This window comes from Sturnira hondurensis, unplaced genomic scaffold (assembly GCF_014824575.4).
Source record: "Sturnira hondurensis isolate 20B ecotype Veracruz unplaced genomic scaffold, ASM1482457v3 Scaffold0023357, whole genome shotgun sequence".
NCBI lineage: Eukaryota > Metazoa > Chordata > Mammalia > Chiroptera > Phyllostomidae > Sturnira > Sturnira hondurensis.
Window position 1 is genome coordinate 5265673 of NW_028095988.1, and position 26215 is coordinate 5291887.

At 40.6% G+C, this 26215-nt stretch overlaps 1 protein-coding gene across 2 annotated transcripts in view; it reads left to right on the forward strand.

Annotated features, from left to right (window-relative positions):
- Positions 1-24399, forward strand: part of PRKD1 (protein kinase D1) — a 315738-nt gene extending 291339 nt beyond the window's left edge. For both annotated transcript variants that reach the window (XM_037037455.1, XM_037037456.1), the window contains 5 exons: positions 1470-1631; positions 2221-2319; positions 3237-3504; positions 22544-22629; positions 23422-24399. In XM_037037455.1, coding sequence (XP_036893350.1) covers positions 1470-1631; positions 2221-2319; positions 3237-3504; positions 22544-22629; positions 23422-23640 — 834 coding nt within the window. In that variant the 3' untranslated portion in view covers positions 23641-24399. The remainder of the gene's footprint in view (positions 1-1469; positions 1632-2220; positions 2320-3236; positions 3505-22543; positions 22630-23421) is intronic.
- Positions 24400-26215: the final 1816 nt, after the last annotated feature.

The window sequence follows — 26215 nt, forward strand, 5'->3', positions numbered from 1 at the left end:
CTGACCAGGAAAGAATAGCTCTGGAGGCCAGGTGTCTGAAGTAGCCAGATTTGACCAGTTAACAGTTTCCAGAACAATACTTCTATAGGTGAAAGGCCATTGGGTGGAGGTGCAGGCATCTCTTGGACCACATTCAGAAACTGGCTGTTTTGTGACTATATTGTGCTGCATGATTGGACACCTAGGCATCAAAATCAAAAAGCCTTATCAGTTATCTGGGGCAGAGATCAAGATTGCCAAATAGTGGAAGGACACCCTGAGCATCCTGGGAGGTTCTGCCAACCATGGTGGGGCTCCGCATCCAGTCTGCCAGGCTGTCCTTGCCAACCGGCATTTCGGAGGACAGCTGCAGGGCAGACTCACCACAGCGCCTTCTGCCACCCAGTACCCGTCCGTGAGGTCTGAACAGGGAGCCATTTCAGGTTCAAGTGGTTTGTGAAAACTCATTCTACATACAATTCTATCACCCACTGAGGGTTTTTTTCCCCTAAGATAAAGCATGTATTTATTTTTTTCTCTGTTCAGCTATTAGCAAATTTAAGTTTGTTCCTGTCTTTTTTCTTTAGGTAATTTTGTTCATGATTTTTTTCGTTTCTCATTGAAATATAAAGGGAATATATAATCATCTTTAATTATCAGGATTTTTGTTGTTATTGTGTGTAGAAAATAAAGAGTAAAGGTCAATGATCAAAGGCTTTTGTTGATAACCCGAGACTGACATTCAGACTTAAGCATCATTACAGAGACCCATCTAATGTTACAAGTAATTTTGCTTGACATATATAACCATTAACATGTCAAGCCAAAGGCAGCCTATTATTATTAGCCATCACTTCATTGTGGAAATAATATTGAGTTCTTGAGAACAACACAGGACTACACCTAGCATTGTATCCCAGACGAAGCAGGGACTCTAGGATTTTTTTTTTCCTGTTTTCATAGTCATCTTCACACCAACCAAGCAGACAGGAGCTTCCACAGCAAAGTACTCCAGCCTCCGGCAGCAGAGTAGTTCCGGAAGGTTTTGCCTCGTGTGCTCCATCAGTGCAGTCAGATGCTCCACATCTACAAATGTCATCCTTTCCTTGTTAAATTTCTACCACCTGTGTGAGGTGGCCTTGCATGCGTATTCAGGACAGCATGCTTAATATTGGAGATGAGCCTAAGAAAGTATGGATTTCTCAATATGGTATTCTAATTAAAACCTAATTAGCAATTCACTGTGCTGGAACTTGGATTTTTAGCCTAGAAAAAATAATTTCACTGTGCATAGAAAGTAAAGATGTAGTTTTTGGAAGCATTAAAATTTCAAAAATATAAGGCAACACATGTGGAATTCAGAGGTGTTAAAAATCTTAAGTGTGGGTTTCTTCATAGCTTATAACTTGAACAGTTTTGTATAATCAGTGAGTTTGCCAACCAGTATCAAAAACCTCATTTTCTTCAAGTGCTTTATTTATCTTTAATAGAACCTTCATCACCCTGGTGTTGTGAATCTGGAGTGTATGTTTGAAACGCCCGAAAGAGTGTTTGTTGTTATGGAAAAACTCCATGGAGACATGCTGGAGATGATCTTGTCAAGTGAGAAGGGCAGGTTGCCAGAGCACATAACGAAGTTTTTAATTACTCAGGTAAGAAATCAATTACAGACAAGAAAAAAAAGATAATATTTAATATCAAATGTTATCAGTGTTTAACTGTAGCTTTTGAGCCTTGTTGTTGAGTCTCTACCTCCAAAGCCTAAACTATACTCAGAAAGGTCGAAGTGGCTTGTTGTATTGTCTAATTTATAGCCGTGGTGTCCAGAGTCCAGTGTACTAAATAACTGATGCATTTAAGGCCCATGTAGTAAGAGTACTGATGACATTTTAAAATTAACCAATGTCACCCCAGTATATTCAATATAAATGAATACATAATTTTTGAAAATACACAGTAACTGAGTCCTGCTTCCTTGAAAATCATTCAGTATTATTGAATTTCGCCTATACTTGTCTTGATTACTATATGAATGCTGTAAAATGCTAGTCTTCCCATTGAAGTTTCCTTAGAAACCTGCTGTGTTAATTCTAGCTCATTTCAGTGTCTTGAGCATAAAGAAGTTTAACTGTACGTTGTGAGTTCTCTCTTGGCCATTTAAATGTATGTCCCTGTAGAATACCTTTTAAGATAAACTAATAGACCAAAGTAGTATTATTTCAGTAATTTTCTTTTTTATAGATACTTGTGGCTTTGCGGCATCTTCATTTTAAAAATATCGTTCACTGTGACCTCAAACCAGAAAACGTGTTGCTTGCCTCGGCCGACCCTTTCCCTCAGGCAAGTATGAAGGCCTTTCCCGGCAGAAAGCCAGCTACAGTGACACTGACCTCCAGCAGGCAGCGTTTTGTCACCTTTTCCCTCGAAACTTTTATTTGCTTTAAATTTCACATGTTCATTTCCATCCATGTCTTACCCTCCTATATTGTTGGGACAGCAGCTTTGTATCCTGGCCTCTCAGCTCAGCCTGCCTAGATCACACGACGAGCCTTCTCATTCAGCTCTTCTAGCTTCTGTTGTGTGCAGATCCTAGAGAAGGGGCAGCCGGAGGGCGAGAACACTTAGCAGGCCCAGGATGCCACCAGCTCTCCAGGGCTGGGCAGACATGAGAGTTCAGTGCTGTTCCCAGGGACAAGTGCAAAAGGGTCTTCTGCTCAAGTCAGAGGATGGAAAACGCCTGGATCTCTCCCCAGGGACTCTTGTGTCTGACATGACCTGATCAAGGTGCTGTCCTGCCTGGCCTCCTTCAGGACACCTTCAGGGTGCCCATGAAGAGCTAATTATGAGATTATTATAGATGGCCTGACAGTCTTGTGCTTATCCTTAAACCTTTAAGATCTTATAAACCTTTTAAGTCCATCACATCCCTGATTTGCAGGATGTTTTCCTGCCTTATAAAACAATATTACAATATTACCTACTTCCAAGTATACATATTTTTACATCTATTTCTTGTGGTTTTAAGGGGTGAGGGAGGGAGGAAAATGTTTACATGATATTTTTATGAATGAAAGCATACTTTTGTGCCAGTGCATAAACCACTATCTTCAAGTGTATAAAATGGAAAAGAGCTATGACTTCTACCGTGAGGAGTCTGTACAGTGTATACAAGGTGTCACAGTTGCCTTCGGAAGACAAGCACTAAGACATTCCCCGCTTGTGACCTTACCATTTTTGCAAACCATTGTTTTCGACAGGTGAAACTGTGTGATTTTGGTTTTGCCCGGATCATTGGAGAGAAGTCTTTCCGGAGGTCGGTGGTGGGCACCCCTGCTTACCTGGCTCCTGAGGTTCTAAGGAACAAGGGCTATAATCGCTCTCTCGACATGTGGTCTGTCGGGGTCATCATCTACGTGAGCCTGAGTGGCACGTTCCCGTTTAATGAGGATGAAGACATCCACGACCAGATCCAGAACGCGGCTTTCATGTATCCACCGAATCCCTGGAAGGAGATCTCTCACGAAGGTAATAGTTTTCATTCAAAAATAATACTGGGTACATCTTTGTTATGTTATTATTTCAGCTGTTAATTATTAAGTGTATAAATGCTCATTGTGGATTGCCCATTGGAAGAGAGAAACAAATCGATTGAGATGGATTGAGAAGAAAAAGGACATAGGGACCAGAAACACCTCCTGGTGACATTGGGCATGTATTATAGAGAACTTGAAAAATGCACATTAAGAGGTAAATGAAACAAAAAGAAGTTGTTAATATTTTGGTATATTTCCTTAGAATATGTGAATATTTATAAATTGGTGTAGTGATAATACCTAATCTTTACCAAGAGCAATCTTGATATACAGCTGAGAGTACACACCTATTTCTGAATTAAATACTTTTAATCTATTATGTACATAAGGACTTTATTAATACTGATACCTTAATTATCATATTACATATATTAGTGTGCCAGGTTCTTTGTGTACTGACTTCCTTTGTGTGACATTAGAGCATGTATGATATTTTCTTTAGCCATTTCCCAGGTATTCGTTCAGTATTAGATCATCTTTATGTATAATTTCTTATGTGCATCTCTGATAATTTTTTGGAGTAGATTACCTTGGCGTTGTTACATTATTTAAATTCTTCTAAATAAATGTTTCCTCCTTAAAGGAAGAGAGATAGTTTTAAAAGAATTGGTGGGGGTAGTCAGGGCAGAGAAACGGCTCACTGAGTGCTTTGGGAAGGAGCTCCTGGTGAAAGTGCTGTGTAGTTTAATTCTCACGAAAACCGTAGACAGGTCTCACCATTGTACCTGTGTTTCAGGTGAGGACACGGAGGCAAAAGAAGTGACACCATAGGCCAAACCACACAGCCAGCGAGCGGGAGACCCAGAATTTACACTCAGTCTACCCATAACTTTTAAACTGCTAGTCCTGCTGGTTTCTTAGTTTTTAGGCAACATCTAATTCTAAGTTCACTCAGGTTTTTTACCACCTAAAAAGCGAAAATAAATGAATAGATAACATCTATTCGGTAACTATTACTGCATGTGGTTGTGTAGAAATCAGAAAACAGCATAATTAAGTTCTTAGATGTCTGTTAGTATTAAATGTCAAGAGCCATCCATCATCAGGGCTTGAATTACTGTTAGGAACAACTTTTTAAATATCCTTAATTAGTTATGAATCAAAGGATTTTTGGTCTACAAAAGAACTGTCATGTAGCCAAAGGGCTAATGAAATATTGAGGACAATTTAACAGAGGCAAAAGTGTAATTTTTTTCTTTCAGGAGGCAGAATAGGGGGATCCAATCAAACCACCTTGTGGCCAGTCCCCATGCTAGGCAACATTTTTCTAAACACGGTTGCCATTGTATTGGAAAGCTGCAGGCCAGAAAGCCTGCGAAATAATGGTGTTCTTACCAAAGTATAAATCAGGAACGGCTCTGAGGCCATTTTCCTGTGACGCTGGAGTAGAACGTTCGGAAAGTAACTTCGTGCTTTAAATGTTTTTTCTTGAAATAGTGCAGTATTTTTTTAAGTGGTGGAACAGATGGTGCCCTCTGGTATTATGGAAATGTGCTGGCCTTGTATGCAGATATAAACTGTTTAGGCCAGAGATGAATCACTATAGACTATGAATGTTTAGTTACCATTGGAAGTAGAGACCGGAAACATAGATATCAATAGCTCAAGACACCCTTGTTGGAAAATCAGGAAATGCACACAGTATACATACATCGTAAGTAGCATTAAAGGAGAGGACAAAGCATAAAATGTTTTTCAAAGAATTTGAAAGCTTGTTGGAGAGATGAATTATATAAATTTGGGAAAATGTTATTTATTTCCTTGAATTGTTAGCTAGGTATAAAATTGGGGTCCCCAAGGTCAGAGGGAAAAAATCACTGTGAACTTGACTAGTTAGAGTCACATACTCAGGGGAGGTGGAACTTAGGCCTGCCACTAAAGAGTGAAAAGGAAGAAAGGCAGCGTTTCAGAAAGAAGGGATTATATTATATAATTTAAGAGGCATTATTCTTGACCAGGAAGCACACGTTTAATTTTCCTATAAAAACATCTGAGTGTTAAAAATGCCTGCCCCTCAGAGTGGTGTGCAGACCGGCTCAGGCAGCGGCCCTCACTTTTCCAAATGATTCAGGCATCAGTTTGGAATCAACTGGCCTCTCTTCTCAGCATTTTCCTGCAGTTCATTCTTGCCCTTGATGCACAGGAGTTGTGCCATTCGCTAACCAAGGTTCTGAGTGGCAGATGAGTTACCTAACTGCTAGTGTATGAAGAGAACTTGTACTTGGACAGAAAGAAAGGTTGGTTAAATTATGTCCAGCCCTGGCTGGTGTAGCTCAGTGGATTGAGCACAGGCTTGCGAACCACACGATCGCAGTTCGATTCCCAGTCAGGGCACATGCCTGGGTTGCTGGCCAGTCCCCAGCAGGGGACTCACGAGAGGCAACCATACATTGATATTTCTCTCCTTCTCTCCTTCCCTTCCCCTCTAAAGATAAATAAATAAAATCTTTAAAAAAGAAGAAATTTTAATTAAAAAAATTATGTCCTACCAGAGGAGGAGGTACAGGCCCAGATTCTATCCCACTACCCTGTTGAGAACAAATAATTTCCTGATTAAAAGTTGAATGGGCTGCTGGCACCAAGTGATTCTAAGCACGTGGGATCTAATAAATACACGAGCAAACTAGTATCTGGCAAAGGGTGGTCTCAACTGATATTAGTAAAATTTGAATCTCAGGATCCTTTAAACCACACCAGAACCACTGAGAATCCAGATACTTGGAAATAAAAATTCAGGCAGGCACCTCAGCCAAAAGTAAAGATCACCTGTCAAGCAGTTTGAGGTATAGTCCTATCTGCTATTCTCAGTAGCCATCACTGACCTCTCTTGGGCTTCAGTTCCTCGTCTGTGAAGCACGGTGATGATTGCTGTCTATGTAACGAGGTCGTAATTGGGACTGAGTGAGGTAAGGATGTGAGAGGCATCTATAACGGCAGGTGTGGGATGAGCCGGGGATTGGGTTTAGGAAGAGAACAGCAGAACACTAAGTTCAGGATTGCTCTGGCGGGTAACCAAGAATTGATTGTATGATTTTAGAAAATATATGCACATGGATGATTTCCCAAGTGTTCTTCAGACATGTCTTTAATTGTATTTTTTTTTCTTGGCATGAAAAGGCAAAAGAAAAAAGTCATAGGGTCTTCGTAGCATACACAGATGTGTCAGAATGAAAAATTCCCTTTAGCACGCATCTTTTTCTGTTGGTGCCGACATGGACGCGATGCAGCACAGCTCCGTCTTTCGCTGGAGCTGTCATTATGCCCTGGGATCTTTGCAACAGTCCCCTGCGAAGTAACTTGTTTTAGTCTGTGGTGGAAACCAGAAAGGTTAAGTCACCCGCCTCAGGTTACACAGCAGTACTTCAAATCATGTGTTTTTACTCCTTGTACCATACAGTGTCACACACCAAAGGGTGCTTATTTCTTATGGCTCGATATGGAGGCCCTATAGAGAATGTTTTAAAGATGTTAATTATTTTTGCTATGATATCATAAGTCACATGCTGGCATTCTTAATTGACCACTGAATTAGTCAGGACTGCAAATCATAGAAACCTACCTCTAACTAACTTGGACAGAAGATAATTTGACTCACACATCTGGGAAATCTAAAAAGTGAACATCATTCACTTGGATCTTGCTGAGTGAGAGGTGGAGAAAGTGTCTGTCTGTCTGTCTGTCTGTTCTGCCTTACATTATGATGGCTTCCTTCACATTTGGACTCTTCATGTGATTCAAAGTGATCCACCATTGGCTCCAGGCTTGCGAGCTACTCACTGCACATGATCTCAGAATGGAAGAGTAATTCTCTCAGTAGCCATAGAGCTCTGACACGGGCACTGACTGGCTGTGCTTCAATCCCACAGTACCCGAGGGGCAATCACACCGTCAGCACAGGAGTCTGGCCTGATGGCCATGTGGGTGATGCAGGGCGCCTCCAAGTTACAGAGAGAAAGTTCCTGCAGGGAAAAGATACTAGGCTAGAAACAAACCCCAACACATTCATTAACAGCGCCCATTATAAAAGTTGGGTTTTTTTGTTTGGTTTGGTTTGGTTTGGTTTTGCACATGCACGCGTGCATATGTGTGTGTGTGTGTGTGTGTGTGTGTGTGTGAATCAAAGTATGATTTGAAAAGAGAAAATTTGAGGAAAACTTAACTTAGCATATGTTATAGGTAAAATGAAGATTGTAAAATGAAATGTTGAGAAAAGTAATAGTTGCTAATACTTCTACAATATCTGCACTATAACGAAACACTACTTTAAACACATATGTATATGAACTCATTTTGTGGCCCCCAACCTTTGAGAGGATACTATTACTGCTTCCATTTCAAAGGCAAGGCAGTGCAAGGAGAGATGGTTAAGTCGCTTGCCCAGGGTGGGACCCAGGTACGAGTGCTGTCAGCCAGCTCCAGGGTAGATGCTGTTACCCTCTGCTTTTACGTTCTCGTCATTGTCTTCCTAACAGATTTTACCATGCCATCATATTAAATTTTTAATATGCTCTTACATGCTTTAGAGCTAGAGTGGCCACACAGTTTTAATAATATCTAAAAATATAGGGAAACAGCCCTGACTGGTGTAGCTCAGTGGGTTGAGCATTGGTTGTGCGAACCGAGAGGTCGCCAGTTCTACTCCCTGTCAGAACTCATGCCTGGGTTGCAGGCAGGTTCCCAGTTAGGGACGTGCAAGAGGCACCAAATCGATGTTTCTCTTACACATCAATGTTGTTTCTATACCTCTCTTCCTTTCTCCCATTACCTCTTTGTTTAAAGAAATAATAAAATCTTAAAAAAATTAAAATTAAAATATAGGGAAACAGGATTGTGTTGTGGAAGACCTGAGTTGAGAACTCTTCTACCCGAGTCCTCAGGACCTCTTTCAAATACTTATTCTCTCAGATCTGAGTTTTCTTGTCTGAAATATGGCGATACGAATTCCTAGTTCACCAGATTATTTTGTTAAATGAAATTGCACTGGAAAGTGCTCCAAACGGTGATTTGGCATTACTGCGACTGCTAAATCTATTGCACACTTTCTATTCCCCAATTACTTTACATGATCTGTACTACATCTGTTTTCACATTCATATTTAGTTATACACACACATAACTATAACTACATAAAGTTATATAACTGAACATACATATTTAATCAGTTGTACATGTAGTTATATGCATATATATGTAAATATATTATGTATAGTTATACATGTAACTAATAAGAATGTATGTGTATAATAAAACACTCCAGAATGAATCAGATGGTTACAAATATACACATGAGGAGACTCCAGGCCATCGTGGAGAGGAAGTTTGGGGACATTTCAGTTCGTTCTCAGGCAGTGTTGTGTGTTCCATCTTGTTTCATTTCGTTGTTGTGACTCTCTGGTCATTTGACATCATCCTGTTTACCCAGCACTACCCGTGAAGAATTAAACGTGGCCTTGGTCTCACCTCCAGCTTTGTCTCATACTAGGCTGGGCTTAGCCCTCACCATATCTGTCCTGTGATCCTTCTCAGTTCTTTGAAAGGACTTGTGCCACCTAGTTTAAAATATACCTTACTGGGTCATGTGCCAAAATGTCCTCCCTTTCCTTACATGTTTAGGAATTCCAAAACAACAAGAGAAAAGCCTGGTTATCCTTTATGTTTCTTTTCTCTAGTACATCATAAGGGTGAATGCTGGGTGGATGTTGAAGCAAAACACAGAAAGTTGCAAGCAAGACTCAGTCTGTGACTTGAGAAGTAGGTACTAAGGTGTGGAGCTTAGAAATGGGGATGGACAAACTAACAGAGCACAGGAGTGTTTGCAGGGCAGGGGATTGGTAACCATCTTGCTAAAGAAACTCGTTGATTACAGCTCATTTTATTGAAGAACCTGTCCTGCTCTAGCTGTCGGTCTGTCACAGCCAGTGTTAAACTCTGACATGCCAACAGTTCATCAGAGGAGCTGGTTAAAAGTGGGAAATTGCAGGCCCCACCCCCATAAACTGCCACCCTGTACTGAGAATTAGGAAGTCCTCGGATCACCCCCTGGAAAACATTGGCTTGGCAGCCCCCGCTCCTTAGGAAGAAATTAAAGTTAAATTCAGGAACCTCCAAAAGACCTGATAACTGACCATGCTCTAAAAAATGTAAATTAAGTTTCCAATATTCAAATGTAGGTAAATGATAAAGTTTCTTTGTAAAAAAATCATCTTTAGAAGAGAGAATATGTAAACTCCAGGAAATACAAAATTTGTATAAGAAAGAAGTAACTAACATATGTGTCATGATTTTGAGCAATTAGAAAAATGTAGGAAGAAAATCCTTTCAACGCACAAAAATTCTTTTTTGAGATTTAGAAATTTGGTGTTATAGGAGTCACAGGTTATAGGCTATAGGGAACATGTGTTACAGTCCTACAGTCATTGGTTAATAATAGTTATGTATAAATTACTTCACATATTGCTCATTAATTTTAAATTTTAGATAACCTTCATTCAGGCCAAGCATGTCTAACTTCATTATGATTAGGCAAAAGAGGGTAAATCATGAAACTACCACATGAGAAGGAGGAGGTCAGTGAATCTGTGAAGGGAGCCAAGAACCCTACATTTCAGTGTTCACGTGGCATTCTGCCTCGGGGAACGGATTGAGTTGTACAGGTTTACCTGTAAGATTTCACACATGACTTAGTCCTGAATTAATGCTTTTTAGCAAATGCTACATTTACGTGTGTACTTATATAAAGTATCCCATGTTGTGTTCTAGGCACTGCTCTAAATCACAACGGTGGCTGCTATATTAATGTAACATAACTAACTTAATTGGGTGGACGAGGGGGACAGTAAAGTACTGTAGAGAAAACTGAATGAAACCATTCATTTTCTTTAATGGAAGGAAATCAGTGCTATGTTTTATTTAGCAAGGTGACTCTTTTCAAACTATCTGTCATAATGAACCACTTTTATTTTAGTTTCCCAACATACAGTGTGGGGCAAAAGCAGCTTTACAGCTGTCTAATGGAAAATAAGACAGTAATTAGTGGGTTTGGCTGGAGTGGGGGGGGCAGACAACTGTAATTGAACAACAATAACATTTTTAAATAAAGAAAATAACACAGTAACTAATAACTCTGTGCTTTGCATATTCACCAATGTAAACCTACTGTTGCCCCACCCTGTATAATAAAATATAATAAAAGTGTGACAGCAATGTCAAAATGCTATATAAGTTTCCCGAGATTCGGTGTCACCTTCTGTCCTTGCCACCAACCAGGCAGCAGGTCTCCGAGCAGCATGCTCCACAGAGGAGCCCTGGCTGCAAGTTCCTGAAGCGCCTGTAAAAAAGATTCTGTGCTGATTACTTACAGGTACAGAGGAGACAGAAGAAAATGTTTAAATAGTTAAAAGGTCATCGCTGGAGAGCAGGCCTAATGATGAGATGAAAGGTTTTCATTCTTCATTTTGAACTCTTCTTACTGACTGATTTAGATCTTTTCCCAGGTGCTGATGGCACTTTCAAAAAAATAATAAAAATGAACAAAAGTGTGTGGAGGGAAAGACGGCTCCAGGAATGAATGGAGTGTAGCCTTTTGTGTAACTGTAGTTCTTTCCTGCCTGGTCTGAAAGTCATTTAAGGTTGACATAAATAAACAAACACTATATAAAATTCTTAATATAGGAATATTATTCACTGAAGAGCCAGAGGGAGATATTTCCTTTTCCGTAACACCAGGCCTTGCGCAACGCTTGAGCAGATGGAGAAGATAGTCTACGTCTCTAAACTACCTATGCCCACACAACGGAGACTTTTCCAATGGGAAAGTCAAATGAAGTCTCTTTTTCTACATTGCATCAGTTGCTCAAGATCACAATACACATCTTAAATGTTCTTTTTTGTATATGACTCTTGTTTTCCCAAGTTTATGCTTAGAGGAAGAAGATAACCAAGGGATGTGGATTGTATAGCTGGTGAAGTGAGATATAATTTGCAAGTCATCTCACTAGGAGAATGAGGACAAGCCAGCAGCGGTGGGAAAGCACTTGTTAGAATCAAAGTGCATTTCCATCATTAAATGGAATCGATGTGTTCCGTTAGAGATACATGGTAAATTCGAGGACGGTTAGTAATCGACTATGAGGATCACCAGACAAATTACTGTTTTTTCTTTTGAGTTTTGATATTCCTTTGTATGCCATTAGGGAGGCAAGCAGGCAGTAATCAACACAGAGGCAGCCTCGGAAATTGTCTCACAATGAGCCCCGACCCCTGCAGACAGAGATCATTTTCTGTGTTCACAGGTGAAGTCTGAAGAAGCACCTATTCTCAAGTCACCTGCTGTGATGTTACTGCTCAGCTCCATAGTCACATGATTAGTTGGTATGATCAAGAATTAAGATCAGACACGAAGCCTTGACACACCACGTATACAAAGGGGGGAAAGGCAATGTCCTTGCATTAATCCTGTGGTTTGTCTTGACTTCAAGATTACCAGACTGACAGGGCACCTGTGACACAGACTTCTTCCACTTTGTGCTCCACAGTGTCAGTGGAAGTATTTCTGCCCCTTCCTTTCCCAGATTAGCACAGCTGTAAATTGTGCTTCCAGTTGGTCTCAATCCTCTGTTGACATTTAAGTACAGTGTACAATATATGGCATCGCAAGGCAGAGAATGTCTATAATGATATACCACTAAATTTATCAAAGCATCTAAATTTTATTTTAAAAGCCATTTTTTGCTATTCAGTGTGGTAAATTCAAATAAAATTGGTCACAAGTGTGTTTTTCTCCCAGAAATTGGAGATGAAAAATACAGCCAGTACAAACACAAAGCAAAGCTAAATAAAAGCCTAGCACCATTACCACATGGTATGTTTTCCAAATTCAACAGCGTTCCAGAACACTAAACACTTAAGTTGGAAGTAGCACTTTACCATGAAAAGGAACCAGCTGTAGGTCCCTTTTCACTACATATTGTTCAAAACAAAAAATAACCTCATTGAAAATAAGCCTTGTATAGATGAGACCCAGAAATCCAATGGTGTGAGAAACAAAAGAAAGACAATTATCATTTTAATAATTAAACTCTGTTTGTAACAGCTTATGAAGCTCGGAGATCCAGCAAGCCTGCTGAATATTAATGAATAGACTTATTTGTCAGCATATTAGCACCACTGTCAGACGTAACAGCATAGAGGAGCCGCCAGGGGACTAGTCAGTGAACTGCTTACAGATGCCTGACTGGGGGCCAGGAGCTTCTATCGCAGTGGATAAGCCAGAACGAACTGTGCAGGTCAGAACTTCCACTAGGCTTGAACAGTTTAAACAATCTCTACTTAAAATTCTGAGATTACTTGTGTTTAATTTTTTTTAAAAGAGTATGCATTTTATTCAATAATAAGGGACTTTACCGTTATGAGCCAAAGCATATAATGGTTAAAATAATATCTACTTATAACATGAATATTCTAAGTTTGACTGAGTTAATATCTGAAAAGATGCCCACCAGGAAAGGAATTGTTTATTTTGATAGCAGATAAAATATAACTAATGGCATTTTCTCTCACAACTAGTTTGTAGAGAGAAACTGATCAAAGGAAGTTTGAGCAAGAACATTGGTGATTATAAGTGCTCAGAAATTGGCCGTTTATTGCCCCCCAAGTTGAATTATTTTACATCCCAGTTGTAGTTGTAAAAATTTCATTTCTGATATAGGAGGTCTGTCTAGAAGGTATCCAGCCATGTAATTTGAAAAATAGAGACACTTATTGAAGAAAATAAAAGATACAAGGAACACTGTACACAGGACAATGACACCTCAGCCCCCTTCAAAGTAGGCAGCTTGGGACTTCACACAGTTCTCCCAATAGCTATCATCTGCCTGTTGTATTTTCTTGAATGTCACTGACAGTCTGAAATCTCTTCCCTTTCAAAGGTGATTTAGTTTTAGGAAAAAACAGATGTCTCAGGGCACCAAATCTGGACTTTAGGGGGGCTGAGTCACCTGGGTGACTTGATGTTTCACACACACACAAAAAAAATGCACAAGACATTATACATTAGCAGGTGCATTGTCGTGTTGAACCTGCCAGTCATTGGTTGCCCCATAACTGTGGCCTTCTGAATCATCCAAATAGTTTCCATGGGGGCGGATGTTCAAGCTTAACATAAAATTTGATGCAGATTCTTGTTATACTTGCTCAGTCATTTTGAATGTGACGACCACACAGTACACATGCTCACTCAACGGCATCCACCACCCCCAGTGACTGTTACAGTGAAGTCATCATTGTTCACACATGTAACCTAACTTGGCTGCCAGGTTACATCGATGTAGCACAAACCATTCTCATTATGTCAACAATGGCAGGGCTTTTTAGCTCAACTATATCATAGTTGAGTTAAAATCCGGCACCTGAATAGATGTAGAGATATCAGGTAGAGGAACAACAAAGTTTAAATATTCTGTAACTTTGCTTTCTTCTACAATGACCACACAGAATAATTTAAAATACAGGCTGTTAAAAAATCTTGTCTAGCCCTCCCACTGCTCCACGCTATCAATCCGCCGAGGAGTTCCCCAGCGATGGAAAATACACAGTCACGAGGAGCCCTGTTTCTTCTTAATTTGACCCTTCCTTGCACAGGGAGCAAAAGGTGTCTGTTTACACTCACTGGTAGAACAAGCCCAATCCTTTTTACGCATAAAAGCTTATCTCAGAGGTTTGGAAACAGCCATCATAATCACCCTGAGCCTCTCTTTTTTTATTTCTTGGCATTCAGTTTTTCTTTTAACCTCCTGCTGTATCTGGTTGAGACCCTTCCCTCTCTGTTGATGTGCTGGAAATCCAACCTCAGTGTCGCTTCGACTAAAGGTCCAGTGAACCCAAGAGCCAAGTGATGCCACGACTTCCCTCATTGTAAAGAACAGATTTCTTTTTTTTTTTATATTTTNAAAATACACAGTCACGAGGAGCCCTGTTTCTTCTTAATTTGACCCTTCCTTGCACAGGGAGCAAAAGGTGTCTGTTTACACTCACTGGTAGAACAAGCCCAATCCTTTTTACACATAAAAGCTTATCTCAGAGGTTTGGAAACAGCCTTCATAATCACCCTGAGCCTCTCTTTTTTTATTTCTTGGCATTCAGTTTTTCTTTTAACCTCCTGCTGTATCTGGTTGAGACCCTTCCCTCTCTGTCGATGTGCTGGAAATCCAACCTCAGTATCGCTTCGACTAAAGGTCCAGTGAACCCAAGAGCCAAGTGATGCCACGACTTCCCTCATTGTAAAGAACAGATTTCTTTTTTTTTTTACAAAGATCATTTTTAAAGCTTTTATCTGTCTTTAGAGGGGAAGGGAAGGAGAGAGGGAGAGAAATGTCAATGTATGGTTGCCTCTCGTGCATCCCTGGCAGGGAACTGGCCTGCATCCCAGGCATGTGCCCTGCCCGGGAATCGAACCGCGATCCTCCGGTTCCCAAGCCCGCACTCAATCCACTGAGTTACACCAGCCAGGGCAAGAACAGATTTCTTTTAGCATGGCATAAAGTATACTTGACTCAGGGGCTGTAAGTAGATTCACACTGAGTTTACTGTGGATTGAGAACCTGAATCCTTTCTCATGTTGTTGACAAGCCAGGTTGTCCAGTTCTGTCCTCAGACCTTTTTCAGTAGATGGGGAGGTGGGACCTAAACAGGGGACTCAGTTTCCTTTGTCTCCGTCAAACATCTTACCAGTACGGCCCACATCTTCGGACTGTAGTTACTTTGGAACTTACTTGTGTAATGCAGTGTGTTTGCTCTTCCTGCCGGCATCTTCTGCAGGGAAGCTGACGTGAAACCTCCGTGCCCTCCTTTCAGAACACTGCGCCAGATGGGGCTGAGGACAGATAACTCTCTCTAGGATTAGATGCCTTTCTCCACATCCATTAAACAAGTTATTAACTATGTCACTGTTCTCAAACCCCTAGATCCTTGCTACTCAGAATGTGGTCTCAGACTCAGCCTGGGAGACTTTAAGTCCAGACTGTCAGACCTAGGAAGCCAGAGTCTTCAGTTTAAGATCCTTGATTGTCAAATGCCTGTACCAGTCTGAGACACAGGGCTTAGCACAGTCATTCCCAACCACAGTTGAACAAATTGTCAAACACCTGGGGCACTTCTAAAACTACCAGTACCTGGAGGCTCCTCTCCAAGGATTTTTACTTGAATTTCAGCTTGAGCAACAGCATTTTAAAAAAACCCCAAAAACCTCTAAATGGTATTAATGTGCAGTGAAAGTAAAAGATCCACATCTACCCTGAACATCATTGGAAGAATATAACCATATTTTGATTTTCATTTTTAATTTTTAATCCATTCAGCATCTGCTTGGGGGCTGCTATGTGCTGTGTTTTAAACAGTTCAGGATTTCCAAGATTGTGTTGCCAGTCTTCAAGAAGGCAATGAAACCGAATGTGAAGCAAAGGAGGGGACATCAACAGGATCACTTTGTGCAGAGGAAAGAACTAGGAAAAGAAAGACATGAGCTCGAGTCTCTGAAGGTCTCGCACTCATTGGATGGCAGTAATTAACTTAGAAACGAGTGAGACCATGGTTTCCAGCAGCTTGTTGGCTTCTGGCAGCCTCTGGTTCCAGCCCGGAGAAGAGCATCCCAGTTAGTGTTGCCGGGCAACAGCTTCTGGGTAGAGCTGGAATGTGAAGGGTTGCAAAATGAGTTTTAAAATAAACATACAACTTAACCATCAGTGTGAAGCAAATACTGAGGGCTACACTGTGACAGGCTGAGGCAGAATGGAAAGCAAAAAAGAAAATAGAAGGCAAGGAGTTCAGAGGCCAACACGCGATGGCTCCATCACTAGACTGATACTTCTGACCTGGTTTCTTTTTTTCAAATTTGTACCTGAATAATTTCTGCATAGACAGAAGACAGTATGGAAAAAAACAAAAATAAAAAAGGACTGTCTGGGCAGACAGGTCAGCCCCATAGGCTTACCATTAATTTCTCTTCTGTAAAATAAACCCCATCTGTATTGCAGATATTCACATCATTATTCTGATTTTCTGATAGAAATCACTGATGCTCTGATCTCTTATATTTTGTGGAGTTGTGATGTCCTAACATCCAGGAATAATTATGACCAAAATATACAAACCATATGCACATGAAGTGGACATGAAAATTTAGAGCTGAGAAAAGGGTTATTTAAATTTCTCATTAATGTAGTCTACCAAATGCTATTTAGCAAGCACTTTTCTAATGCATTAAATGATGTATTTTATTTTAAATATTTATGAAACTCATGTGCAAAAACCAATACACATCTGTACGACTTAAGAGGAGCTAAAATCTAGTGGGGAAAATGGGGGCATCAGGCATGTACTGAGACAGTAAGAGATGGGGAATGGGGGGTGACTGAGAGGTATGGCCTAAGGGACCTATTATGTATTCAAATCTGCCCAGTTCCATTCTTTCTGTGGATTCTCTCCAAACTTTGGATGCCATTCAGTTTAGCCGTAGCAATGGCCCGTGCTGATGGACCCTCCACGTACACAGATTCTGTTGTGTCCCCACACATGGGATTTGCTTTGGAACAGAGAGTGACTGCAGTATGGTTCCCACGATTTCAAAGATAAGTCTGCGTTTTGATACCAGAACAAAATGGAATCCATACAATTATTCTGATGGAACATTTCTTTTTCCTCTTAAAATGTAAAGCCCTGAAGCACCTGCCTATGCCATTTAATTTTGTTTTTGTTCAGGTATACTTGTGCACCTGGCAGACACACCACACAGAACTTCAGGTGTCCCAGCATCTGCTGAAAGACCCATTCTGGTAAAAGAGAACGTTTGATAAAATTTTCTCTTCCCTTTCCTGACATTTCAGTCTTTCAACGGATGGAACGATGAGAGAAATTTCTCTTCAGGAAGTTAAGGAGAAAGTAACTGTATTAGCCCAGAATTTATTGTTGCAAGAAAAGGAACTTCAAAAAACATACTTTCTTTACATTTTTTTAATTTATAGGAAATATTAGTGTGGATCCATTTTAGAAAGTACAAAACTGCTTGTGAAGGATAAGAAATCCTTTAAAAATGAAAATAAAATTTGAACCAGAAAATTATTTAAAACTGGTCAATAAAAAATAAAAAAAGGAGGATCGCAGTTCAGTTCCCAGTCAGGGCACATGCCTGGGTTGCAGACCAGTTCCCTGCAGGCCAACTCCCAGCAGGGGATGCACGAAAGGCAACCATACATTGATGTTTCTCTCCCTCTCTCCTTCCCCTCTAAAAGATAAATAAATAAGTAAAATCTTTTTAAAAATAAAAAAGACTACCCCACATTGCCCCAGTGTGGCTGTCCCCAGGGTTCAGAAAGCTTGGACCTAAGGTGATTTATTAATAATATGGGAGGAAGGGATTGAGTTTAAGGATGAGTAACCGAACAGTATCAGGAAGTCTAACCCCCACAATTAAATGGAGAGGTATAATCAGAAAATAATTTTCTCACTCTCTGAAAAAGTAGGCATGGTATTTACTACAGAGTGAAGGCGGACCAACGCACTGCCTGCTTTGTTCCCGTTTTCGTCCTGGAGCTCCAGATTCCTCTCCCCTTCCCACTGGGCACTCGCCCCCGCGGTGCTGCTGTGTCAACATGCAGCCCTTCCCACTTTCCAGTCTGCTGCAGCCTTCTCCTCCTTCCTGTTTCCCAGGGCCAAGCCGTGTTCCTTTTCTCCTATGCTTTGTTTTTAGAGAACTTCACGGAATGGCTGATTTTATGTCAGTCTTTCCCCTGGTCTCTCCCTCTTCCCCTTCCACACATGGTTCAAAGGCATGCCCTACCACATTCCCTCTAGGTCTGAAATCTGAGTCTAGACTTGAGCTTTGGGACAGGAGTTGAGGTCCCATTTGGACTTTTTTTCTGACTGTCAGCTCCTTTCGGGACTGCTCTGGCTACTCCAGTTGTAATAGGCTTTGCTCCTGCACTGCTGGTTTCGCCCTTCTTTAGTGTGGGTCCTTCACACTCACTGCATCGCACGTGGCAGTCTCTGCTGAAGCTAAACCTGGGGAAGTGGAGGTCTCACAAGAGGGCACTCAGTGGCAGCTATGAGATGCAATTAATGTTCAGAACTGGACATGCTGCATATTGAAGGAGCTAACAGAGGTGCTCTTTGAGCCATTGTGAGAAGTTTTGAATGAATCATAGATAAAATGAGAGATGCCAGGATACTTAACACAGGCCGGCATTTTTTGAATTTCTAAAAGGGGAGTGTGGACAGGACAGACTCTGAAATAATTCAACAAAAAATTAACATTTATCCTTTACAAAATCCTAGAATAAGTGATTGAATAGTTTACAAGCATTTAGGAAATAAATTCCATTGTTTTGAATGAAATGACTAAAAGTTAAGATTAGTCAATATTAGCTTACTTAGAATCTACTACGCCGAACTACTTGTGCTTTCTTTTTGAATAGGATTGCCAGATTGGTAGAATGAATAATACCAAGGACTGTTGTGTCTTGCATGCCCACAATAAAACATTTTTTAAAAAATCTCCCATAGTAGCCTTTGGGGAAGACGACCTCATACGCAGTAGGTGGGAGACTCCTGGGAGGAAACGTTATTGCGTGTTTATCAGCCTGTTCAAAGAATAATTACTAGTCATTACAGTTGGGAGTAACATCTGTGATAGAGTCATAAGCCCTCTATTTAAGCCTTATTCGAAAAACAAGTTCATAATAATTTGATTAAGACAAAGCAGATAGGCTTACTCAGGAAGTGGTAGAAAGCTAAAGGAAGTAGTCGCTCAGATAGGAAAGGATCACGTCACATTGTGAATAGTCTTTGAATGCTGAAATGTTGAGCTAAAGTCACGTGTATGTAATTGTATATAAAGTCATATATACACACACATGCTCTTTAATACATAAAAGTGTGATAAAACGAAAAAGAAGTTAATGTTTATAATTGAACAACATAAATTAGTTTTGACATTGTTATCAGTTAATAATAAGGAGCCAATGGCCTGATCTGCTGATTACCATAGTGTTGTGAGCATGTGCTTTGGAACCAGACCCCCGGCACACTCAGCTCTCTTGCCTAGGTGCTGTTCCATTTAGACCAAGCTAGATGACCTCTGAAGTTTCAGGTTTTCCTTTTATATAAACTGGAGATCAAGATAATAATTACTGCCATAGAATTGTAAGGACTACCTAAGAATGTGAATGTAAAATGTTTGAAAAGGAAAACCCTGAGTTCTAGGCTGCATAAGTGATGTCTATGTGTAAAAATAAAGCTGACAGTTAATGATGAGGAAGTTCTGGTCCATAATAAACAAGGACATTGAAAAACAGCGAGTGGACATTAAAATAAGGGTGCACAGGAAAATGGAGGCATCTGACAGACACTGAGGGGACTGTAGAAGGTGAGGTGAAGGTGAGTTACTGTCTCCAAGACTTGAAGAGCTGTCATACTGAAGAGCCAACTTTTTCANAAAATGTTTGAAAAGGAAAACCCTGAGTTCTAGGCTGTATAAGTGATGTCTATGTGTAAAAATAAAGCTGACAGTTAATGATGAGGAAGTTCTGGTCCATAATGAACAAGGACATTGAAAAACAGCGAGTGGACATTAAAATAAGGGTGCACAGGAAAATGGAGGCATCTGACAGACACTGAGGGGACTGTAGAAGGTGAGGTGAAGGTGAGTTACTGTCTCCAAGACTTGAAGAGCTGTCATACTGAAGAGCCAACTTTTTCATGGCACCTGGAACATAAACAGGTTTGGTGTGGGTAAGTTATGAAAAGACAACCTTGAGCACATTGTAGGAGAAAAGAGTTCATGTTACCAGCATCATGTATCACCTTTGACATGGAAATACATCAGACCGCTGGAAACAGTCAGGAGGGTCCTAGCTAGATATATTTCAAAAGTTTCTAAATAAAACTTTTTTTTGAGTAGAACATCAAAGGTCAAAGATTGAAAATGGTGCACTTTGTTATGTATTTGTGTGGGTATGCACATGTTCTGCCTTTGCAAGTAGATTGGGAGTTTTCAGGGGGGCAGATATTATTTTATTCCCGAAATAATTGCCAACAGTAATTTACTAGGGGAGAGTTGGTGAATGAGTTGATGAGTGAGTGGTTGATACATGCATAAAAAACATGGCCAGTAAACAGCACTGTTAGGAAAAAGAATACAGTAGAATTTCTTTTAAAATATATATTTAGTGAAAGACTTTTGGAGATTACAATTAATGCTGGATTGTCTGAGAGTTAGTAAAAAGGATGTTCCAGAAGGAGGGACAAGTGGACTGGAGCTTCAGACTCCAGGGTGCACCAATTTTCTCAGAAACACCAGGTCCCCAACATTTAACTTCAGGTCTAACATTCAGTAGTTAATTATTTCTATTTTTCTGCTGCTAAGAGCTACAAAATAGATTTACAATTCACAAATACACAATTTGACACACACATAGTCCCTGATTCACTCCATCTACCCTACATCATTTTCCCTTGGAGGTGCTTGTTTTTGTTTTGCAGTGCTTATTTGGGTCACCTGGGTACTGTGGCTTAGTCAGACTTGGGATTGTGTGCTTCATTCAGCAGAACAGTTTTTTATCTTCACGTATTCCATTCCCTTCAGCCACTTCTAGTTTCTCCTAGGGTGGTACTGCCCTCCCCATTAGGCCGTGCGTTTCACTGTTGGGGCCCATTTGGGCACAAACCAGACCTTTTGTTGAGTTACTGTACTCCTACCCTCCTAATTATAGAATTCAAAACAGAATGAGTGAACTAATAGCGTGTGTTTATTCCCTGCAGTGTCTAGGGAAGCATAACGCTGTGGTGTGCTCACTGTAGCACATGAGCTCTCCCTTCATCCCTCACACTCCACTTTGCTCTGTGACTTCACAGCAGCAAGAATGGAAGGTGCACTTTACCCACCAGTGAGTCAACCATGTGAAGGGACGTTTTAAAGCACATGCCCAGTGCACAGTGCACTGAGAGAGCTGTACTGTCTAAAGCTCTCTGAGAACACGTTTGCACTTTGAAATTGTACTAAGTACAGTGTTTCCTAAAGTAGCATAGCTCAGGCCACGACATATAGGCGTAGACAGCATTTTAATGTGTGCTATTGCATTTACTTTCTCCAATCAAAGACCTCCTAGGTGTTGGGTTCTACAGCCTTTCTTGCAGATCAGTATCAGTGAGAAACAATTCTACATTACCAACAGACAACAGAAATCATTTCTCTCTGCCTGATAACTAGAAGGATTCTGATTCATTCTGATTGGATGAAGTGATCTTTGTTCCAGGTGGCTTCTGGACTCCTGTGTCTGTATTTTCAGGTCCACGCATGCTGATGATTCAGGACTTGGTGGCTGGGGAAGTAGGAGAGTTAATTCACTTTTTTGTTTTTATCAGCGAAAGAGACAAAAGTCTTCTCCTGGTGGGCCATTGGTTTTTAGGCTGTAAGATTATCATGAATCCTGACCCATATTATGCTTTATATTTGTCCTTTTAAATGTGGTATCCAGATGTTGGACATTTAATTCAAGACTATGTGCATTGTGTGCATTAAAACTTTAAACATATTTTACATTAAAATTAGTAAATGGCTTTTCTTGAATATTACTTTTATCCTGTCATGAGTGCAAGATATACATAAATGATACCTATTTAAATAAAACTTCTACTTTAGAAAAATGTATTAAAGACAAAACCAAGAGAAGTTCAGAACACGCTCATGGAAGACTCATACTCCTTTCTCCACAGTTGTTTCCAATTTCATTTTTCAGCCTCCAAAATAAAATGAAGACCAAGGTCTTAGAATTCCCCAGATGAATTTTCCCAGGTCCTAGTGTCTGTCATCACTGTGTGCCTCTGACTGTGTGAAATAGCAGGTGTGAAATAAACTGCAAATGAATTATGCATATGTTCCAGATCTGTCATCTATGTTTACCAATCATTAACATGTTTTTCAGCCATTGATCTTATCAATAACTTGCTGCAAGTGAAAATGAGGAAGCGCTATAGCGTGGACAAGACTCTAAGCCACCCTTGGCTGCAGGTAAAAATCAGTCATTGGACATTTCCTCAGTCACGTGAGTTTCTGAATATTTGTAAGATTTTGATAATCATATATAAAATTCTTTTCTCATATGTTTAAAGGTATAATTCTAATATCAATTTATTGGTCACAATAAATGCAACTGCTTAGGGCTTAGGAACAATTTAGTGTTTCTAAACCTCTCTCTCAGGAAGATGGAGAAATGCAAATACACACACTTGCACACAGCAAACCAAAACCGAGAAATCTTAGGGTCTTGACAAAACGTTGAGGACCAGATTTTAAAAGCATCCGTGTGTGCAATTCTGGTAAATGTCCATGCAGATGCCCACCTGGTCATGCACTGTACTTGGCTACACTTGTATCTTTAAAGCCTAGACTGATGATATTCACAGAACAAATGCGTGGCAAATAAAACAAACATGTGCGGGTATGTGTTTGCTTTCTCTTAAATATTTATTACTTTCACATTGAATCTGAAGTTCAGAAAAATGGTATCCTGCAGTCATTAAATCTCGGAGGAATGCCAACATTCCTGATTGCTGGGCCACCAGCATCGATTGTCCACCCTTCGATGCGCGTCACAGGGACAGATGCGTTTGCACAGTCGAGGCAAGCCGGATGGCGTTGGTGTTGATGCCGTCACTTCAGGGATCCTGATGAAAGACAGGGCGTTGGTAGAGTGGAAGTAAAAAGGGTCCCTCACCAGCTGTGGGAACTGACAACATATGAAATAGCATTCTCATGAGTTTTAATCATCTCTATGGTAATATTTTGGAATTTCTTCATCAGGATTATCAGACTTGGTTAGATTTACGGGAGTTGGAATGCAAGACCGGGGAACGCTACATCACCCACGAGAGCGATGACCTGAGGTGGGAGCAGTATGCAGGCGAGCAGGGGCTGCAGTACCCCCTGTACCTGATCAACCCGAGTGGGAGTCACAGCGACACTCCTGAGACGGAAGAAACAGAGATGAAAGCCCTCAGTGAGCGTGTCAGCATCCTCTGAGTTCCATCCCCTATAATCTGTCAAAACACTGTGGAATTAATAAATACATACGGTCAGGTTTAACATTTGCCTTGCAGAACTGCCATTATTTTCTGTCAGATGAGAACAAAGCTGTTAAACTGTTAGCACTGTTGATGTATCCGAGTTGCCAAGACAAATCAACAGAAGCATTTGTATTTTGTGTGACCAACTGTGTTGTATTAACAAAAGTTCCCTGAAACACTAAACGTGTTATTGTGAATGATTCGTGTTATATTTAATGCATTAAACCTGTCTCCACTGTGCCTTTGCAAATCAGTGTTTTTCTTACTGGAGCCTCAGTTTGGTAGGAGTCTACAGAGCCTGTCCCTGAGGAGGCCCCGTATGTGTCCCTACTGAGTTGTCATGCTAGGCCCACTCTTGAAGGGAGGATCATTACCAGTGTTCCGTGAACAGCTCCAAAATTCATGTGGGAAAAAGTATGACAGAGGGGGGAACAATGGATATACGATCTTAAGACACAAGTGCATGAGAATTTTACTGTATCGTTTGAAGTCCTTCACCTGCCTGGTGTGCCTCAACCGGTGTGTTTAAACTCACGTAAATGCACCCAGGCGTGTCTGCTACTCATAAGCCTAAATGCCTTAGAAATGTAAACTGCCGGATATAGCAGGTCTGTTTCCCCTTACAATACCTGCTGTGCTATGGAAAACCAGCAGCTAAGCAACCTTTTTGCCTTTGTGTACTTTTCAATAACAAATAAATATTCTTGTGAAAATATGTGTGCATCGGAGTTATGTTCATTGATAGTTCGCACCGGTGTTTTCAGGCCAATGAGGAACAGGGATCTACTGAAAAAGCAGAAATAGAATTTACCTGCATGGGCTCTGAATCCATCAAAGTATGTTTGTAAGCGTAGCGAAGCCTTTCTGTCTCGCACGCCAGCCCGTTTCCAAAAGCAAAGAAAGCTCTCAAGGAGAAAAAGGATCAAAGCTAAACAGGACACTTGAAGGCCTAAGTAAGAATATTGTAAGTAGCTTCCTGATTTAGTCAGTGTATGCCAGGGATGTATTAGAATAATGGTTCCAGTGTCCTTCTATATTATCCAGACAAGAAGGTCCTGACGTGAACTACAAAAACACACGAAGACTGGAAAATCATTTCTGAAGAGAAAGTCAGCTGAAGTGTAGTGCTACAGCATGGGGAGGAGATGACTTCATAGACTTTAGGTCTGTGGGGGAGGTGATCTGTGTGGGGAACGGGGGTGGTATGTCGTTATAACAGGATAATAATGGACTTTTGTGCATTACTGTTACTGTGTCCCAAAAGGTCATAATGAATGTTTGGAAGGATTTGATTTGTTTGGAAATACTTAAATACACTAGGTAAGTATGTTAAGGCTGCAACCGTTATTTATAGTTGGAGAAATGGGGCAAAATAGTTGATTTTCTCAGTGGTTGGTGACTATTTTTTATTATTACGTATTCCTTATTCTGAGGGATCTGAAATTTATTCTCTGTTAAGTCTTAGGACAGCATTCAGACTTTTTAATTTAATCTTTATTGCATTTTCTGCCATCTGCAATATTAAAATGGCTACACAAAAATTCACCAATTTCGATAAGTATTTTAATGCACGCTGATACGACTGGTGTCACAATACAACCCAACAAAATTGTTTTGAATGAAGTTAAAGGCAACTAAGCACTAATAGAGCCATCTTAGAGAAAAAAACAAACAAACTTTTTGGTCAATGCAACATGACACAACACGGGCCCATCAGTAATCTGTGTTTAATGCAAGGTGCAGGCCAATGTTTCTGATACAGAACTATCTTCTGATTCCAATAAAATAAGGGAAGTGACAGAAGTATGTTTTAGGGTGGATGTGTCCTCTGTCATAGTCTCAGAGGCAATATTCTTTAAACAAGGACATCAACAGCACCCGCCCCCCAAAACATGCCCTAAACATCCCTGGTGTCTGCCTACCCCGAACCATGAAACAAAATGCCACTGTTCTTGTTTCTGGCCTGAGCAAGAGGATGATGGTGCTGAGGAAAATATTTTGATGAGCAGTTGTTCCGTGATGTCCATTGTCCCTGAGGAAGAGGTGATACTTGCATCTAGTGAAGGGAGACCATTTGAGAAGTATGTGGTCAGCCATTACATGAATGTGTCGAGTAAGTACCGCGGTGAGGATAAGAGACACCTGTCTCCTCTGTGCATCCACTGTCCAGTCACTCGTAAGTTCGACTACCTCTGTGGGGTGATTATGTTTTGCACACTGTTTAAACCTCTCTTTAGAAACCCAACACCGGTTTCTGAAGATACACTGAGGCCCATGGAAAAGGAGCAACTGCTTTTAGTTTCCAAAAGAGAACAAGCTCTTTCAGCCTTTTTACATTGTCAGAAACTTTGCCCTCTCCACCCCTTCCCCTTGCCTGGGTAACTCCTACTGCTCCCCTCCGAGACAGAGTCGACTGCCTTTTCTTCTTGTGCATGCATCCCGCTTTTCTGTTTCTTCTCATGCCTTGTATTTTTGTTGTTGAAAACTGGGCATCTTTATATATTGTAGGAACTCTCTTATGACCCCTTGGT